This window comes from Amphiprion ocellaris, chromosome 1, assembly GCF_022539595.1.
Source record: "Amphiprion ocellaris isolate individual 3 ecotype Okinawa chromosome 1, ASM2253959v1, whole genome shotgun sequence".
NCBI lineage: Eukaryota > Metazoa > Chordata > Actinopteri > Pomacentridae > Amphiprion > Amphiprion ocellaris.
In genome coordinates this window covers 16,078,521-16,098,031 of record NC_072766.1, presented here as the reverse complement: position 1 = coordinate 16,098,031, position 19,511 = coordinate 16,078,521, and the positions used below count along the sequence as shown (strand labels likewise).

The 19,511-nt window shown below is 39.8% G+C and overlaps 2 protein-coding genes across 2 annotated transcripts in view; both read right to left on the bottom strand.

The window, feature by feature from the left end:
- The window catches only part of LOC111576191 (uncharacterized), a 36,210-nt gene extending 26,826 nt beyond the window's left edge, over positions 1–9,384 (bottom strand). Inside the window, exons 1-19 of the mRNA XM_023281754.3 lie at positions 9,101–9,384; positions 7,479–7,641; positions 7,202–7,359; positions 6,938–7,060; positions 6,720–6,815; positions 6,268–6,367; positions 4,841–5,024; positions 4,591–4,746; positions 4,275–4,508; positions 3,438–3,579; positions 3,127–3,283; positions 2,830–2,978; positions 2,495–2,614; positions 2,275–2,370; positions 1,991–2,090; positions 1,645–1,757; positions 1,396–1,529; positions 1,005–1,160; positions 757–844 (exon numbers count right to left, since the gene is read on the bottom strand). Coding sequence (XP_023137522.2) covers positions 757–844; positions 1,005–1,160; positions 1,396–1,529; positions 1,645–1,757; positions 1,991–2,090; positions 2,275–2,370; positions 2,495–2,614; positions 2,830–2,978; positions 3,127–3,283; positions 3,438–3,579; positions 4,275–4,508; positions 4,591–4,746; positions 4,841–5,024; positions 6,268–6,367; positions 6,720–6,815; positions 6,938–7,060; positions 7,202–7,359; positions 7,479–7,641; positions 9,101–9,163 — 2,532 coding nt within the window. The 5' untranslated portion in view covers positions 9,164–9,384. The remainder of the gene's footprint in view (positions 1–756; positions 845–1,004; positions 1,161–1,395; positions 1,530–1,644; positions 1,758–1,990; positions 2,091–2,274; positions 2,371–2,494; positions 2,615–2,829; positions 2,979–3,126; positions 3,284–3,437; positions 3,580–4,274; positions 4,509–4,590; positions 4,747–4,840; positions 5,025–6,267; positions 6,368–6,719; positions 6,816–6,937; positions 7,061–7,201; positions 7,360–7,478; positions 7,642–9,100) is intronic.
- A 796-nt stretch (positions 9,385–10,180) lies between these two features.
- Positions 10,181–19,316, bottom strand: supv3l1 (SUV3-like helicase). Its single transcript, XM_023281766.3, has 16 exons — positions 18,892–19,316; positions 18,675–18,752; positions 16,874–16,981; positions 16,567–16,681; positions 16,321–16,489; positions 15,741–15,852; positions 15,356–15,433; positions 15,136–15,227; positions 14,845–15,025; positions 14,358–14,451; positions 13,846–13,965; positions 13,623–13,722; positions 13,451–13,531; positions 12,314–12,490; positions 11,676–11,824; positions 10,181–11,505 (listed from the first exon to the last, which is right to left on the bottom strand). The coding sequence occupies exons 1-16, from the start codon at positions 19,157–19,159 to the stop codon at positions 11,079–11,081; spliced, it is 2,349 nt and encodes a 782-aa protein (XP_023137534.1). The 5' UTR covers positions 19,160–19,316; the 3' UTR covers positions 10,181–11,078.
- Positions 19,317–19,511: the final 195 nt, after the last annotated feature.

Here is a 19,511-nt window from a genome sequence, read left to right as displayed (position 1 = left end):
GTGATCTTTGGGGGGCTAGAGACACTGTTTGTCTGGTTGAATAGTATACATGTTGTTTTTTTAGATGGAGGCACAAGCAAAGGTCCTGAGAGACTCCTCGACTGAAGAAAGGCTGAGTTGAAGGGTAGATGGAGCAGAGTGAAGTGATGGGCCAGTGGCATAAATATGAGATATGATGTAATACTACATTGTTGCTTCCTCTAGAATGTCCAGATCTATGAAGCTCCCACCTCTGTCTTCTACCAGCTCCTCCCACTCACTGCCGCTCGAGCACACCAGCTCACCTATGACTCTGCTCAAACATTGTAAAACTACTATATATTGGCAGGCATTAATATCGAAGTAATTCAGTCATACATGTTTGAACCGATAATAAAGAATGATATGGAAAGCTCCATCCTATAAATTGACAGGATTGGTTCTTTAGGTCTGTTATGTATGAAACACCAGAAGTCTGAATCCATGTTTTTGAGACTGTCATCAGTACGATGGTTTTTTGCTCATAATGTGTTTTCTAGCATATAGAAAATACTTTATAGATAAGTTAACATGCTAAAAAACTCTGAAAGGTTATAGATGTTAAAATATTAGACAATGGTGTCAGCTGTCAGTGTTTATCCCAGGCAGCATACCTCTAGATTACGTCTGTGAAACTGCATTTTACTTCAAAAACACAGAGAGATGGGTAAATGAGATGCGCAAACAAACAGATTTTCAACTACAAACTGAAGGTCTGCTCATTTTTCTGTCTTTTACCTCTTTGACTATGATGCTGTCATCACAGTTGCTGTTGAGGCCCAGCTGCTGGAGAATAGATCTGATCTGCAGTAGAGCCAGGCGGTCACTGGAGGGAGACAACACAGTTATGAGCTCTCAGTTACAGATGTGAGACAGTGACAGATTTAAATAATTAAATTGAATCAAGGCTTTATTTATTTATTCTATTCTGGATATGGAATGGAGCTAAAAGTGATGCACACACACACACACAAAGTTTCACTTACCTCTCTATTTGTGACAGATACTTGGTTTGGAATATTCCAGGTGTTTTTAAGGTCTCTGTGACATGGCCTCTGAACAGCAAACCTCCTCTAGTTAAATCCAGTAATACTTGTCGGACCACTTCACCTAAATACATCCCACTGGTGAGTTTTTCAAACCTAAACACAAAAAAAATGTAAAAGAAAATACCTTTCATGACCATCTGACTCTGTTACAGGTTACCAAACAGCTCAATAAATATAAAAATAGACAAAATAACTAGAGCATGAGACACATACGTATGTGTAACAGTATGTATGAAATATAGACACACAAGAAGGTAAACCACACTTATATACGTGTCTGCTGACCAAGTAGGCAGCATCATATAAATACACAGTGAGTGTTTCTCACCGTTGTTTTCCAGGGTTGACCGAGTTTTGGTCCACTTCAGTGTCATAAGGTGTGATGATATCATCCAGAGAGCCATCGTCACCCAAACCTCCCCACTCTGTGTTTATGCACATCTTCAACATCTCAGCATCCGCCTGTCCCAAGAGCAAAAACCAACAAAGGCATTCAATACATAGATTAAAATCCAAAATGCATTAAACATCACGACAGCACATTGATGTACTAAACGCTTTGAGCGAGTTCTTCTACCTTGTCCTGCTCTTCATCAGGTGTCCCCTTGTCTTCTTCCGTTTTTCCTTTCTTTTGCACTGCCTTCTCAATGTTCTTCACTTCCTCCATGTAACAAACATTTGTGCCAGTTCCTGTGAATCAGAATCAGGTATTCAAAGTAAGAACTGCTTTTCAAACTCAGTGGGCTGTGTTTGAAGACACGAGCAAACACTTTATAAGTACAATCTAGAAGTCCTCCATCATATCCACATTTCTACCTTTAACTTAAATCTGTAACCTTAAACTCTAAGTTAACCCTCACCTGGAAACAAAGACCTTAAAGTGAGGACTGACCAAAGTGTCTTCCCTTTGTAAACACACCTACCAGCAATCATTCCAATTTCACACTGAGGGTCTTCATAGGCGCAACTCATCATCGTCCCAACTGTGTCATTGACTACTGCTGCTATGTCCAAGTCAAACTCCTGCAGGTGCAAACACACATGCATACATGCTACTTATGTGTTCTATTGTATAGTCAATTTACTCACATGCACATACATTGGTGTTTTAAATTTTAGTCCTTGACTGTGCGCGATTCAAGACAGAATTATTCATTCACCTCATCCATCGTCATTAGAAACTCTATTCTGTAGTTTTCTGACTTACGTTGCGTCTTTTGATGGCCTCCCGCAGCATGCTTACAACATCATGTCCTTCACAGTCAGTGGCCTTGAAGCCTTTGGTCCAGCTCACCAACGTACCCTGCAGAACACAGTTGAAAAGGGCTTCTTTGAGCATCTGTTTACTTTCATATTTTATGGCATTTTTTGTGGCTTTAATAAACTAATCTGTCAAACTGAAGCCCAAGACTGATGTCCATGCTTACCGTATCAATGGCTGTTTGCTCGCAGGGGAAGGAGAAAGTGAAACCTGCTGGAAGACGAGCGTTCTTCATCCCCATGTAGTCCAGGAAATCACTAACACACTGTGCTAAGTGATCAAACAACTAGAAACATGCAGAGACACAGAACCCTTTTCAGTGAAGGATTTGATTTTAAGTGTTGTCTTTCTCAGTCTTATTTAAATAAAACTGCACGTAATGTGTCTCCTGGCTCAGCAATTAAAATATCCATTACCTTTTTATCAGTAATTTACTAAACCATGTTTAAGTGGAAACCAGGAAACCATCTACATTTCTGACAGTATATGCATGTTTTGTACCTCTTCTCCAGTCCCCTGCATTATCTCCAGTGGTATGGTGTAGATTTTATGGTACAGTCGTGCGTTCTGCTGCAGACCTTTTTTAAAGTTCACCAGCATAGCTCTGAAGTTGGTTCCTCCCAGATCCAAGGCAAGATATTTCCCATGCTCTAGAATAACACAACATGTAGCTTAGAGATTATATGTTTTTATGGTAAAACTTACTAAGTAAAAGCCGGAAGAAATTGCAACAGTGAATTTGTTATTTGTCTGTCTGCTGTTTGGCTCACATGTGTAACATTTGTTTAAGTTCCTGACCTGTGCCATCAGGTGTGTGGTACACAAAAGAGGGCAGCATCTTGATTGCAGAAGGGCCTTTTGTCTTTAACCCTGCCTCCAGACCTGCTCTCATCCTGGCCTTGACCAACTTGAGCTGCTCTTGGCTCAGTCTGAAGGAGGACAAAGTCTCATCCACCTGGAAAACCACAGACTGTGCATCAGATGTGTAAGGAAGACCAGTGGATTCTTTTCTGAAGACAATAACAACACACATTGCAGTCATACACACACACACACACACACACACACACACACACACACACACACACACACACACACAGCACCATTACCTGTCGCTTCCGTGATGCCAGACGCTGAGCAACTGCTGTTACCAAAGCAGCTCCTTTGCTGCTGCCGCTGTCTGAGAGGACGAATCGAACATGACACTCAGGAAGCAGCCGCCGCACCACTTTGTGGAGACGTTTAGGATACCTGAAATAGAAGCATCAACAATATCACTACCTATATAAGTGTAGAAAAATGTGGCCAGTTGATCTGACTAATAAGAATAAGCAGTTACTACAGATGTATTTTCATATATCTTAAAAATGTGACTCATCAGACTGAAGTATCTGTAATAACAAAGTAGTAAAGTTGTCTAAAATAGGATTTTATATACTCAATCAAGCTATTTCATACATAAAGTATGTGGTTACATTATGACTTGTAGTTAATTTTGGCCATTGTTTTTTAGGAAAGGACACAGTGCTGACATGTCAGAACTTAATCATTGACTTATTAAAGCCTGTCACAACTGGTTTAGTGGCTCAACTGTGACACAGCAATAAAATTTAGATTCATAGATATGTGGCTATGAATAGTAGATGGTTTTGGATCAAACTTGCTAATGATGAAATGTGTGACATTTTACTCTCTTTGTTTGATGTTTCACAGTAAAAAAAAAAAAGACACATACGCTACTAACAACACGTTACAGTAAGTCATGATGTTCTGACCATAGGCCATTACACAAAATCCTGAAACTGAAGCAGCTACATTACATGTATCCATCATTAGTTTTAGTGTGTATACTTTTCCCACTGTGACACACCAGAATGTCTTCATTGAAAAGGGTCTATTAATGTGCACAAATGTGAACTTTAGTGATGATTTTCACTGTAACTTACTGCGGGTGAGTCTTGTAGACAGTTCCATCCACACCCACAGTGATCCTTAAGCCCCTCTGATTCCGGTTCTTCTTGATTCGGGATAAGATGGCAGCCAGTCCTGCAGCCACCAAATTTGAGGACCTAAAGGACACGATGGTGCTGATGTGCTGAACAGCGACGCAGTCATCATCTGATGGGGTCAAATCAAGCTCCTCGAGAATGATTCTAGTGTTCGTCAGACCATTTTTGTACCTAAGATAGAAGAATATTTAGATTTATATCTTACCGTTTTCAGACAAAAACAGCGGGACGCAGAGAGATAAAGTGAACTTACTCCTCCATGGCTGCTACATGTGCAGTGGTTATCTTCCCTTTGATCCTCAGGGCATCCGACACACGTCCATCAAACAGCTTTCCTACTTTAGCCATCTTCAACACCACCAACCTCACTAACTCACCCAGATACATCCCACTGACCATCTTCTCAAAGCTACATTTGAGGGAACAGAGAGACAGAGAGGTTTAAGGTCAACACTGTGTCATGTATGCTGCATTATGACCTAAGAGAAAGCTACTTTCCCCACATTTGTCTTCCAGGGTTGTTGGAGACATCGTCGACATCTCTGTCGAACTCTGTTATGTAATCACTGAGGGCCCCATCATCTCCGAAGCCTCCCCACTCAGTGTTCACACACATCCTCCCCTCGTCTCCCTCCACCAGGTCAACGTGACGCAACTCCTCCATGTAGCACGCATTGGTGCCTGTGCCTGAGCACACACACATACAGGATACACAAACATATTAATACTATAACAAGACACTGAATAAATCATTTTTTTTCTATATTGAAACCTATAAAAAAGATATTTAGCATAAACTAATCTTAACATGAAACTTAACCCTACCCTAATCCTAAACTTAAGTCTCATTCTTTGATTGGCCAATATTTTTGTAAGTTAGTTTTTTGGCCTTGATTATATAGACCAGTGGAGAGACAGAGACAGGAAATGTAGGTAGAAGAGTCGGGGAATGACATGCAGCAAAAGGCCGTGGGTTGGACTTGAACCCATGACCACTGTGTCGGACACTATAGCCTCTGCTTATGGGTCTCCCGCTCAATCAGTTGAGCTGCTGGGGCACCCAACTGGCCACTATTAACCTATTCGTATGTCAAATAATTCAAATGAACGCGCTTCACAAACATAAAAAAAAGATCATGTACATAACACACACACACGCAAAAGATGACAAACCACTAGAGGGAGCAGCAAGCTAACTAAAGGTGCACAAAACTTGGAAAAAAGCCTGATTATCTGATAATAGTATGCTCATAGTTCAATTCTACACACTAAAATACATATTGTTTTACTAGTTTACAATTATAAAGACATCAGTTCTGTTCTGAGTCATTTTTCTGGGTCATAAAATCACACGTTTCTTTTGAGGTCTTCCCCAAGTACAGTACAGCATGGAAATGAAGGAGCACTTAGATTCTTTACAGAAATAAACAGTACAATAAACAATACAAAAAGTAAAGCTACTTCATCACAAGCAAAAGTAGGCGAGATGCTAGCAAGAGGGCATCCTTAAAAATATCAGTAAAAGTACTCCTTTGGTTCCAGTGGTTTTTACATTCTTGTCTATGACATCATTAGATGATTAATACTAATGGATCAGTGTCTGTTCACATCTTAGGGGTTGAGTCCTTCAAAGGTCTTCAGATAAAATCAAAAGAGATTTAAAAAAAAAAAAAAAAAACTAAGTCACGATAAGCAAATTTGTTCTTAGTTTCTGGACTTTGGGTGAAATTATTTCTTTTCATTATGACACAGTGGATTATTTTACCTGTTTGGGCCTTGAATGGTTATTTAAAATGAACAATATGAAACATTTAGGGGGTAAATCTCTTTTTGGTGAAACAACCAGTTCATATCTGAAATGTGACAAAGGGCCCAAAGATCGGACACCACCGACTAGCAAAACTAGTATGAATTTAATGAATGTACTTACCAATGATGAGTCCTACTTCACAGTACTGGTCATCAAAACCGCAAGTCATCATGGTAGCTACAGTGTCATTAACCATAGCTAACACCTCTATGTCCATACCCTGCAGAGTGAGTTACAGAGGGATACAGAACGTTGTCATTACAGTACAGTTCCTATTATGGGTAATGTTTGCATAGGGATGATGTGGTCGGCCATATGGATGCATAGTGGATGTAACGTAATAATATTTTCCCCTTACACTCCTTTGGTTTTCACTTTATCTTATAGCCACAGTTTTTCTAACTCTTTCTAAGGTGAAAAAAGTAGCATCCCTGTTTAAGAAGTTATCAGAATTACTGAAATTATCAGCTAAATGTCTAATGTAAAGTCTTCATGTCTCAGTTCCATTGAGTGCCTGTCTGATAAATGACAAACGGGGGGGAAAGATGATTTGTTGAACAGTGGCGTCCTACCCCAGTTCTGTCAATAGAATCTCTGAGGACCTGGACCACATCTTTTCCCTGGAGACCTCGAGCACTGTAGTTCTTACTCCAGCTTAACAATAATCCCTGCAGAGAGGAAATGAGGAGGTTTCAGGAATCAAAATATCAAAAGACGGACACGTCAACATACAGAATAAAATATACTGCAGGTACAGGTCAAGTACTAATGTTTGAATGTAGTGTTGTACCTGATCCAAGGCAGACTGTTCACAGGGGAAAGAGAAAGTGAAGGCCAGAGGATGCTTCTTTTCCAAACTGATGTTCCTCTCAAGCAGGAAGTCCTTTAGTGACTCAGACACGTGGTCAAATAACTACAAGCAAAGAGTCAGACACAGAAAAAGACAAAGAAGTTGAATCCTATTAACTTTTCTCTGTTGCCGAACTTTCGTCATTCTCCTCACTTCTGCTTAAATCCTGCTCCTAAACTCAGTCAATTTAATTAATTTTTTTACCTCTGATCCTCTTCCATTGCGCACCTCCTTTGGTATACTGTAGGTCTTCTCATCCATCTCCACTCCTCCCTTCCTAATTCCCATTCCCTCTCTCACTTTAACTTGGAGCACCTTGAACTTTGAGCCTCCAAGATCCAGCGCCAGAAACTGTCCTTTCTCTACAGCCAAGTAGAAAACAGACAGAAAACCTCTGTGTTTCTTCTAAGTTTCAGTGGTATTATGTTGTTCTTTACACAACAGCATTAAGAAAAGTTTGAAAACCATAAACGTAAATAACCTGAGCCATCAGGAGTGGAGCGAACATGTGTTGGCAGCATTCTCACTGAGGCGGCAGCATTGCTTTCTGCTGAAAGTCCCTTCTTCATTTCAGCCTGGAAACGAGCCGAGATGTCATTTAGCTGGTCGTCATGGAGACACATTGCATGGAGAAACCTGTCCACCTGATAGAAACGAGGAGAGAGGAGAAACAGAGCAAACAGAGGCAAAAATAAATGAGCCGTACTGATTCACTTCCACAGACTGGACTTGAATGAGAGTCTACTGTCATCAAATTTCTCATTAGCAGGTGTCAAGGACTCATCCTTCGTTTCTTTTAGCTCTAAGGTCATTTTTTGGCATCATCCTCCGTTAATGTTTGCACCACCACTTAAACCCATCCATCCCTCTGATCTAGTAGATCTCATGACTCATTAAAACCTCAAAATATTGCAAATCTACATTCACCAGATTCTGTTTTGATATCTTAATTACATATCATGGAAACACAGTCGCTGTTTGATTTCTGTTTCTGTTTCTGTTTCTTATACAAGAGCAAAGAAGTCTTGACAGGTTTGAAGAATTATTTTTGGTCCATTTTTTGTTTGGGATTGTGTTCATGAGGCTGTTCAGATTTATTGGGACAAGTTTGTGAAACTCACTTAAAACAAATCAGTGCACATTTTGTGAAAACTTTTAGACAAGCTAGAGCAGCATGACCTGTACTAACATTTGACACATGAATGTCATGTGTTAGAAACTAGGGCTCATTTTTTAGGCGTAACAAAGCAGTAACTCGTTAAAGTGTAGTTTTATTTAAGGAACAGAGGGACACTAAGACTTGGAAAGCAATATGAGAGCAGCAACAGCTACTCATCTTCTTTAGAAATGAGTTTTGAATCAAAAAGTTCAAGTCCAGCCACACCCTGTTTACTGAGTCCTCAGCCAACTCACTATCACTGAACGTTCATGAGACAAATGGCAGCTCACCTGGCTGAGATATTACTTTATTTGTGTATAAACGTGAGTATGGGCAGAGTTGCTTATGGAAGTGTCAATACTTTGCTCCTGTGAGAATTAGTGTAGATCTAACCTGCAGTAAGAGGAGCAGGGACATTGCAGAGAAGGATGTTAATCATTGCTCAGGGGCAGACAGTGGTGACACAGTAACTATTGATTATGGCACCTTGATCATCTCACTACAGTACTGTCTTCTCCCTTATCTGTCTAATTTAATCGAGTTAATCATGTGCATGTCTGCAAAAGTTGAATGCAAATATCTGTGATTTGTCCTTCTTTTCCTTCTCTATTTCTGGACAAATCCTGCCATAAGTGATTTAACCGTAAATTATGAAGCACAACATCTGAGCAATTAGTAAGAATTACACTTTATAAGGAACTGTAAGGAACAAAACAATAGATCTGATTAATCTTTGATGGTGAACTTGGCAAGATTTGCATATAAAATATATTTTCACTGTCATCTGCAGCCAAAACAAGGCAATAAATCAGGTGCATACGCAACAAATCATGAAGTGAATGGACAGAGCGCTGCAAACTGATTTCTTTACCAGCCAATAATTCACATGACTTGTATAAAGCTTAGTTACACTTATCTGCCAGTCAGTCCAGAACCAGTCTCACCTTCTTTGTGGGGTCCTCCTTGAGTTTGGTGAAGAAGAAGGAGACGAGATGAACAGCCAACATCTTGATGGAAAAAAATACAACACCATGAAAACTCCTGTACTTGGTCTGTATATGACGCCTATGTTCCTGTCAGGGAACAACGCAAATAAATACACCTCAATGAAACTATGTTCAATATGCACACATATTAAGATTAAAAAAATCTATTTCTCTCCCTCCTGTCCCTCCCTATGGGCCTTTTTTTATCTTTTTGCTCTCTCTGACTCACAGAGTGTACTGAGCAGAGACCAACCTCTGCACTAACTCAATGATTAACAACAAGCCAAACCTCTTCCTATCATATCCTCCACTCTTTGTGTCTTAAAGCCCATCCCTGCAGTCTGTTTAGTTTCATCATAGCGTGCCTTTTACTGAAGTTCTGCAGAAAATCTAACTTGCTCAGTAAAGGTCATGGAAATGTTATAATGCATTTTCAGTGATCCCAATACTAATTAGTGACAACAACTTAGTGATAACTGTAAGAATGAGGTCAGTTTAAGGCCTGTCATTACAAACTTGAGCTGTGCAGCCAGAAATAGTACGAACCCACTCAACATTACATTCAAGAGCAGAACCCCAAGTTTCTAAAACATACAAACATATGTGGTTGACTTCAGTGGACAGGACCTTAAAATGTTGCACAAGACAGAATATTAGGAAAATAGGAGAGGTAAAGTGTTGACAGTAGCTCTATACTGTGGAGCCAGATTTGTCCACCATGACAGTCTGTAAACTCCAACTCATTACTTTTTATTGAAATGTTTTGCCTTTTTCTAAAATCTGACATGACTTTAGATTGCCCCCTTCAGCATATGCAATTCTCTTTACTGTGTTTCATCAGCATACTTGAATTTTAACTGTAACTCTTAATATGATTTAATATCTTTGGAACCTTTGCTGCCGTTTGTTCTACTGAATAAAAGTGTGCAAGATTTTGCTGCAAATTCGACAACTACTTCAGAGATTCTTTATTTGCTGTCATTATTTTGTTACTTTTTAGTGTGAACTGCATAACAAACGATAAACATGAAATCAAGATACCTAAAACATAGTTTTTATTGACAAATGTCATCCTCTTAATTGTACAAACAAGAAAAACTATGGCATTTTATCACTCAAACGTGGCTCCACTCCATTCAATCTATTCTCTTCTGTTCTGTGATGAAATGTTCATAGAAGCTACTGAATAAAATGAAAGGAAAGAAAACAGACCTGCATACAGTGCATTTTAAAATGTTTTCTGGTCTCAAAAATGCTACTAAAACAGCATTTATGACACGGTGTGGACCTCCGCTGAAACACTGTTCTACACAATGTTGCTCGTCAGTTTTGGGTTTCTCAGACCAGACATCAAAGACTCATGACAATGGGCCCATTTCTCTAAGCCAAGTCCAAGTGAGGTCAGTGACGTTTGTTGTTCGCTCATGTGACTGTTTTTAAATTAGTTACCAAGTAGCATTATTTTATTCACACTGAAAGAACTGGGAGAATCTCTCACCAGAAACCTGATCCTTCCAAAGGGCAAAGAGCAGCCAGTACTTCACAGTAACTTCAGTTTAAAACACTTACGTTGGAGGAAAACAAACTAGGAGATTTGTAGCACAGGGAAAACAAGCGGTTTAAGTGAAAATGATGAATAACCATGAATAACCTAGTATTCTGATGTAAACCTCAGTTCAGACCCATGCGACCACACTCAAAACTCATTGCCATTGTGTCCAAACTGTCATGTTGGTGTTATTTGTATAGCTGGGGATGCCATTTCATTGTGATCCTTTCAGCACTGGAAAAAGTGCCTTCACCTTATTTAACTGTTTCAAATCCTGATTCGTTTCAAACAAACCACCAGATGTTATCTAAGGTTTGTAACAGTTACTGATCTCCATCAGAACAGAGATAATCTTAGACAATTACCTACATGCAACTGTTTGTCTCCTCATTTCTTCTTCTTTTTTCTTTTCCCGTGATTGTTGTTGTGATGTTGGGCATCGAAAGCATTCTGACTGGCGTTTTCCTGCTTTTGATCTTTGGACCACTCTTTCTGCAGCTGCTGGAGCAAATCAGGGGTCAGCAGCCCGTCCCTCACCAGACGACTAGCCAGAGAGCTGTCCATCACCCCTCCTGAGGCTCGTTGTCCCCTTTGACCTCTGGTTTTGGTCAAAACGCTACTGCTGGCAGCACCAATGTTGCTGCCCGTTTGGCTACGCCTGTTGCTTTGTGTCTGCAGCGGGTCAGTGATGTTTGGGTCGGTGGCTCTGATGAGACGGGTGATATTTCGGACACCCTGTTGGATGATATCATCAAGTTCCCGCTGGATTTGCCGAACAAAGGCAGTGTCTGGGAACATGTCCATGAACCGGTAGCTGCAGAGAATGACAGAAGTTAAAAGCTACGAGGCTGAAGGTTGCCTGTATTCATAAACAGGACTTGTTATGTCATGAAGAAGAGTCATCAGAAACAAATGATAAGTCATAAATGCATGTGGTGAAGATCATACCAAGTGACAACCAGAGACATGGAAATATAAAGTCACCTTAACCAGAGGTACAGATCCAACACATCATGGACGGCTTCCAGGTGAACCAGGTCTTTGATGTTTTTCGGAGGAGCCAGAGGCCAGCTGACATGGCGACAAACCCAGTCAAATGTCAGGGGTTCGTCTCGACTGAACTGACGGGCAAACTGCAAAAGAGACGAGATTCAAATGAGACTAATGAAGCTGTACAGGACAGTATTAAACAACCAAACGTTATTACTGCTTTAAACAAAGCAGATATTCTGGTTTGCATTTACAGTTTCTTCACACACACTGATGCCCTTTGCCCTGAATCTCAAAGGTTGTTTCTTGATCATAACGCTATTCTGGAGCTAATCTTCCTTTATTAGTATGATATAACCATGAAGTGAGAGGGGACACAGTTCAGTGTCAATGTATTCTTCCCTCCTTGGATTTTTTTTTTTATTTTCCCAACACTGACTCACTGGATTAGTTCCAGCATTTTCTTTGGTCTTTCACTCAGTTACCCTTCCCCTATAAACCCTGCCACCGCTGTCACTATTATTAATCATTTTTACTCTCCTTATCAGCGTCCTCCACTGCTCCACCAAACTCGATTCACCTTACCTGACATCTCAAACGTCTTTGTCATGTTTACTTCTATTAATTCTTACCTTTAGGAAGGAGGTGCATACAAAAGGTTGTTTTTTATTGATTGGAGCGGTACAGAAGACGTAGCGGGACCTCAGGTTCAGTGGGATGTGCTGAATCATATCGGCCAGAAACTTGAAGTCATCAATGTTGCAGACAAAATACAGACCATCCACTTGAGAAAGGCTGACAAATATGTCCTGAGACAATAACAGACAAAGAGATTCACAATAGATGATGTGTCAATAGATGGACAAAACTTTACACTTCAACTTAAGTGTCTTTTTTTATGGCATATGTCAGAATTTGTGTGTTTGGCTTGTATTAACATTTTTACTGACAGAGTACTTTCAGTATTTTATTGTGTTTATGTGTCACAATGGCTTCATGAACTTGCTACTTTATTCATGTTCATTTACTCCACTGGCCTTTGGAAGACTAGAAATGCCTCATAACAAACCACATTATTATTCTTAAGCTTTGTAGATTATTGACTGATTCTCCAATCCAGAAGGAAAAAACTGCATCGCATCCCTTCATGAAAACTAATGACAGTGCTTTGTATTTAGTACTGGCAGGTCTATGAAAGCCAATGTATCTCTTATCTTTGTTTTCTGGGTTGTGATTAGATTTGAAATTATATTAAACAATCCATTCAGTTGTTAAAGACAAAACTTAAGAAACTTTTGTTCACACAGATTTGTCTCCTGTAATTAGAACAGCTACATTCATAAAGTGCACTATTTAAGGCATTTTACTGAATGTCTTTGATTCATTTGGACATTTCTTTATTGAGATAAATAGAACCATGTAAACATGTATCTGAAAATGGTCACATATCTCAAAAAAGTGACCAACAGTCCTTACTGAATCGATGTAGCTCCTGAAAATAGCCCTTCTTGGGGCTACAGAGAAAAACTAATTTGGCCCCATAAATAATGTTAACTCGGGGTGCTTTTAGTAGATTTACTTTTAGCTACAACTCATGGTCTTGATTAGCAGAATACAGCTTGAACAGGTGTCAAGCTGTATTCTGATATTTAAAGACTTGCATTATTTGATGGCAACTTTGCAACTCTGACCACTAACAAAGACCCAGAAATGAAGCTGGGAGAAATTATTTTCTTCCACCTGCTGTTTTAATAGTAGGTGATACTCACAAGAAGGTTGGAGAGTGTAGCATCAGGCAGATGGTAGGCAAACATCTCTATCTGCTCTGCAGTCGGATGAAGACCTGCAGTCTGAGGCAAAGGAGAGAAAACATTCGTAAAATGTATAAATGCACATTTTTGGGATTCTTGAGTGTGATGAGATTGTGTGTAAAATATTCACCTCTATGGGATCCACAGTGTGGCTCAGTATTTCCTTCAGAACAGGCAGATCATCTCTGTGCATAGTCGTAACTTCTCCCTCTTTAAACTTGGAGGAGAACCTACAACAGGCCACAGAGAAGAAAAGTCACCAGACAGAAACTAAAATAACTTGTATGTATCCTCTTCTCTCTCACCTTTACTGTTTCAGAACAGGGACAACCTGAGAGAGAAATGACACTGACCTCCCTGCACGACCAGCAATCTGCAGAGCCTGTGATGTGCTGATGGTTTCCATCTGTTTCTCCCCTTTCTCATTAATGTTTGGTTTTACCAGACTGTTGAAGATGATACGTTTTATACTCCTGGAGGTAGATGAGGGGGGAAAACCAGACACAGAAAATGCACAGATATTAGATGAGCTGGTAGAATCGACACAATTTATTGATGATCATCTGCCACATCAACAGCCACAGCTTGAAGATTAGAGTCTTGCTAAAACCCTCATGTGAACTATTTCAAATATCTCTAGTGGTGTGTGCTGTATTTGTGCACTACTTATAAAAATAAATGTGACACAACCAATATAGATAAAAATAACTCTAGAGAATATGGAGATAATAACGATTACAATGATAATTATCAGACATTGCAGAAAACCTTAATCAGAAATTATTTGAGCTTTTGTTTTCTCACAATGAATTTTTGTTGTAACTTGAAATTAATCTGACATCATTTAACAATGCAAGGCACTCACAGGTTAAGACCCATGCCAATGGCATCTGTGGCAACCAGAATCTTGCAGGGGTCATCAGGGTTATTGAACTTCTTGGCCTGTGACAGTTTGGTGCCTGTAAATCAAAGAAACAACTAAGCTTGGGTCTTTTCACACAAAACACCCAAACGATGGTTTATAATCTAATTCTGAATGTACAAAAAACACTTTTTGTGAAACTAAATAATGATTTTGTTACATAAGATGAGCTTAAGCTGAAAATAAACATTTTTTCAAAAGACAATTTGTTTCTAGGATTATAATCACTTTTCTATGATGAACAGAGATGCTTCATGGTTAAAAAAAACAAAACAGTGGTAGACAAACTTTTTCTGATCTTTGCTGCAAACTGTTTTTTAATCCTAAGAAGGACTGAGTACCAAGTTGACATGCTAGCTCTGTACCTTAAACACAAACACACATTCCTGTGACAAGTATACGCATTCCTAAAAAACACTCCCGCACTCACCTGGAGGTAAGCTCCCATAAATTACAGCACATTCTAGTCCTCTGGCCTCGATCTGTCTGCTTATAGAGTAAATGTCATTTTTACTGAAGCAAACAATACAGTCTCCCGGTCTCAGGTTGTCTAATGACTCCACGGCATGATCCAGGATGGAGAATGGAGTCAAGCGCTGGTAGGTGTGAACCTGTAGATAGATGGAGAATGAGTTAAAGAGAGAGAGAGTTGTGCTTCCAAGAAAGAGGTTAAACATCGTCCAGAACATTGTCCTTCTGCTGTGTTGTATGTTAGTCTCACCTCCACCTCCTCTCCAGTGGAGTACATCAGCTCTCTGATAAAGTCAATGGCTGCAGGTTCCCCACACACATGGATCTCTTCTGCACAAAGACCTGCCCAGATATACAGAATTGTACAAGAAAGTTTCAGAAGATGCTCATTAGTTTATGTCTGACTTGTCACAGCAGCTGCAGCAGCTCTTTCGTGTGTGTTTGCATGTTTTGGAACATGTGTTACAAACCCAGCAGTGCTCTGGTCCACGCCCAGCCTCTGGAAGGATCTCTGATCATTTGAATTTCATCTATTACTGCCACCTCATCTACAGACACATAAAATGAACAGAAAATAGAAATCTGCTAAAAAAAAATTTTTAGCAATTAGCACAAACAAAATTTACAATAGTGTATAATTTTATACAGGACTTAATATTAAGAATGGCAGATATCATTGTTAAATTTGGATGATGATAGAAACATATTTGTTTCTATGCGTTATATGTTTTGTGAACCATCATTAGGTTTACATAACAGAAATTTCTAAGGAGATGTTAACACAAATGGAACCAAATATAAAAAATAATCGAAGCATCATCATCATCACATCCAGTATGCATTATGTCTACTTACAAGGTGTGTTGACGCTACACATTTCGATGGTGCAGGCTACATGACCAGCTGCTCGACCCTCCGAGTCTACAAAAGTCCTCTCCTCTCCAGTAACCAAGTCACATGGAACACCCTGGGAGTACATAAACAAAGAACAGTCATCAGAATCAACATAGAAATTTAAGATAACATATGACAATACACATATACATGGAGAATAAAAAAGACAGGGTAGACAGTGAAATAAAGACATGAGCACATAAAAATTATATAAAATAAAATATTAAGAGCATACCACTAATGTAGAGTTGCAATCCTGTGACACTGTGAGTTCAACTAAAAATAGACAGTTTACAAAAAGGCTCATAACTGATGCAACAAAGATATTGTCTTTTTTGTTTTGTGTATTCTTTGACATTCCACCTACATTTCCTACAACACAGCCACTAACTGTTCACTCTGAGATTTAGGCAGTTGTGAGATTCACGCACGTTCCTCTAGAGCCACTAAAAGGCTTCACTTATGAATAGCATCTGCAAGACATGTGAGTTCTCCTTTAAACAAAACTGAAGAAACAAAACTAAAGAAAACAAATACACACAGCATTGTTGCTCTTCTCAAAGATCTCGTGTGCCAGCAGCTTCAGAGGACCACAGTAGACTCCAGACTTAGCAGCCAGGTAGCGCTGGATAGCGTGGTACGTTTTACCGCTGTTAGTCGGCCCAGCATGGAAAATCACCTTCCTCTGGATGGCACGAGCCTCAGGGTACCTGATGAGCACATATAAATCCATGTTATGACATGTGTACAGATGATGTATGGCATGTGGTCAGACTGTGATACGTACCAGTCGGCTGGAACTCTAAGGTCTGAGATCTTTCTAAGATCATCCATGCAGTCCAGCATGGGAAAGATTTGCTTGGCATGACGCATGAAGTACGGATAGACATCATCTATGTGGCCTTGAGATACACAAGTACAGAGTTATTGAAAAAGATATCGCAAGTGAATAACAATAACTGCACACACACACACACACACACACACACACACACACACACACACACACACACACACACACACACACACACACACACACACACACACACACAGACACAGACACACACACACAAGTCCATCACGAGGCGACTAACCTGCTCCGCAGCAGATGTCACTGAGGATGATGTGAAGGTCTGCAGGGAGTGACGTCATTTCCAGGACATACTTCCTGAAGCTGATGAAGGCCTGATGGAACAGACGAGCTGCATGTGCACACAGAGAGAAATGCATGAGATGAAGAGGTCTGTGCCGAAATCAGTCACCAGAGAGCCTGTAGGAGTAGTTTGATGAAACCCTGGAAGTGTTTTTGAGTCTGTAATCAATATACTGCAGTTTCAAGGCGGAAATGCTCAGCCATAGCATTGCTATTTATTTTGCTCCCGTTACTTCCAGTGGTGTGAATTTCTAATCTGACTGCCACACTCATGAATTACACTAACACCAAAAAATCCTAACTCATTTTAGAATAGGAGAGAATCAGGCAGAGCTTGGGATTCTTAGCCGACCTGTAGATTGTACATCACACAGAGTAACCTATGATAAACCACGCAGGTCATTAGCGCAGCTGAAGTTTGCATAAAAAGCATCAACTTAAAGAAGATTCTTCACTCTGTCAAATGTACATCATAAGTCTCCCCGAAGTCTGACTATCATTTAATTTTCACCTCCTGTCATTAGCTGCATCGCTTTTGTTTGTATTCAGATCGAGCACAATCTTTGTTTTCGGGATATTTTGCTATTTGAATGTTGAAACCGGCAGAATATCTCCTAATGAGCGCAATGACACATGGAAGATTCATAGAATATCCTTATCAAAGCTTCGTTTCAAACTTAACATGCTGACCATCTATTTCAGGAGTGCCAAACTCATTTTAGTTCTGGGGCCACATTCAGCACAATTTGATCTCAAGTGGGCTGGACCAGTAAAATCATAACATAATAGCCTATAAACAAGGACAACTCCAATTTTTTCACTTGGTTTGAGTGCAAAAAAGTACAATTCTGAAAATTTTCACATTTAATGAACTATCTATTTACAAAACATTATGAAAAATCTGAACTTTTTTAAGAAAAATGAGTAAAATTTCAACAATATTATGCCTCAGTTTACACATTACAACCTACAGATCACAGAGTATCTACAAAGGCACAACACATTTAGGGATCTGGAACTGAACAATATAGTAGATCTCGAAATAATTATAAATTTGCAGTTTTACAAACTTATGGCTTGCAGTCAATGTGTTCTTTGTTACAAAGTCATCCCACGGGCCACATTGGACCTTTTGGCGGGCCACTTTTGGCCCATGGGCCTTATGTTTGACACACCTGATCTATTTCATGATCCACAAGCTCCAACTGACCCATATGCCTTTTTCTTATCTGCATATATCATCACTACAGTTCATTAGAACGGTTTTCACTCGCCTATATAATCACCACATTTATATTTGTGCTACTATTGAATATTTTGGCATATCTATTGAATATATGTAAAAACATAGTGAAACACTTGAATATGATTTCGAATATAAGCAAATGAAAAACACAATTTAGACAGTTCAAAAAAATCACAGCAGGGTCTCTAGCTGTATGTTTACTTGTGAAGATATTGGTTTTAGTTGTCTTTATTTGCTCTGTGACATTCATTCCGAATATGTACGCTCTCTGGTTATTTACAGCTTTCACCACCTTTTACATTAAATTTCAGAGTACATGTTTTAACATATGACACACTGAATCCTGTGGACAGTCACACAGAGACAGATACTGACTGAGGAAAAAGAAGTACCAGTTGAATAACATTTACACATTTCGTGTTAATGGTAGGTGTTTGGGAAGATAAAGCACTGACACAAAATGATCAACAGGTAACTTAGCAGTGTATTTTCTCACCGTCAAGGCCATGGTCTGCTGCCAGCTTCTGCATCTCCTTCTTTTTGTAAAACCGGTTCAGAATTTTCAGCAGTTCATCTGAATCACAGACACAAAGAAACGACATAGAAGCAAGAACTTACACAGAAAATCGCCTCTAAAATTCCCTGCAAGCTTGTGGAATTATTCAACACTTTAGAAAACGAGGTGGGAATGTTTGGTGCTGATGTTTACTCACTTTTATCGAGCGGCTGGGTCAGCTCGGCTCCCACCGTCCCGTGCACCGCGGGGTCGGTCTTCAGGGAGACGGGGACAAACAGCGATGTGTCCGGAGGTTTAGACGAAGAGCTGTTAGACGAGACATTTCTACTGGAAACCGCCTGTTGTTTATGTAGCAAGCTAGACCCCGAAGCCACACGACAGCCGCCAGAGGTGATGCGACTTGTCCGAGTGTTAATGTGGCGCTGAAGCCGAGAAAACAAATGCACACACCGGTTTACCGACATCGCTACGACCGGTTTGTATCCCCGGGAGGAGCACCTTCTGCGGGCTACTAACTAAAAGAGTGCTACTGTCGCTCCATATTGTTTATCAGGTGTAAATGTGTGGATTACATAGCGTCAAACCCAACAGAGGACGGTCAACACATTTCTCTTCCTGTTGGGAGCACAACGTGGGGCAGGACCAGTCCTTACATAGCTGGCCGCAAATGTGCCTGAGTAAAGTTTCACAAAAAAAACCGCTTCTATTTCAAATACAGTAACCCACACCCTGTTTCATGATGAAATTTTAGTAGAATGCATTATTTTCACTTAAATGTATTTCATTTTAAACATTGTTTACAATAGAGACAGAATT

Excerpts from the sequence above, each read along its gene's own strand:
- supv3l1 (XM_023281766.3), bottom strand. The coding sequence starts at position 19,159 with ATGTCGGTAAACCGGTGTGTGCATTTGTTTTCTCGGCTTCAGCGCCAC. Across the intron at positions 14,452-14,844 it reads TTATGGGAGCTTACCTCCAG|GCACCAAACTGTCACAGGCC; the intron begins GTGAGTGCGGGA and ends TTTGATTTACAG. Across the intron at positions 12,491-13,450 it reads CTACACTCTCCAACCTTCTT|GACATATTTGTCAGCCTTTC; the intron begins GTGAGTATCACC and ends TTATTGTCTCAG.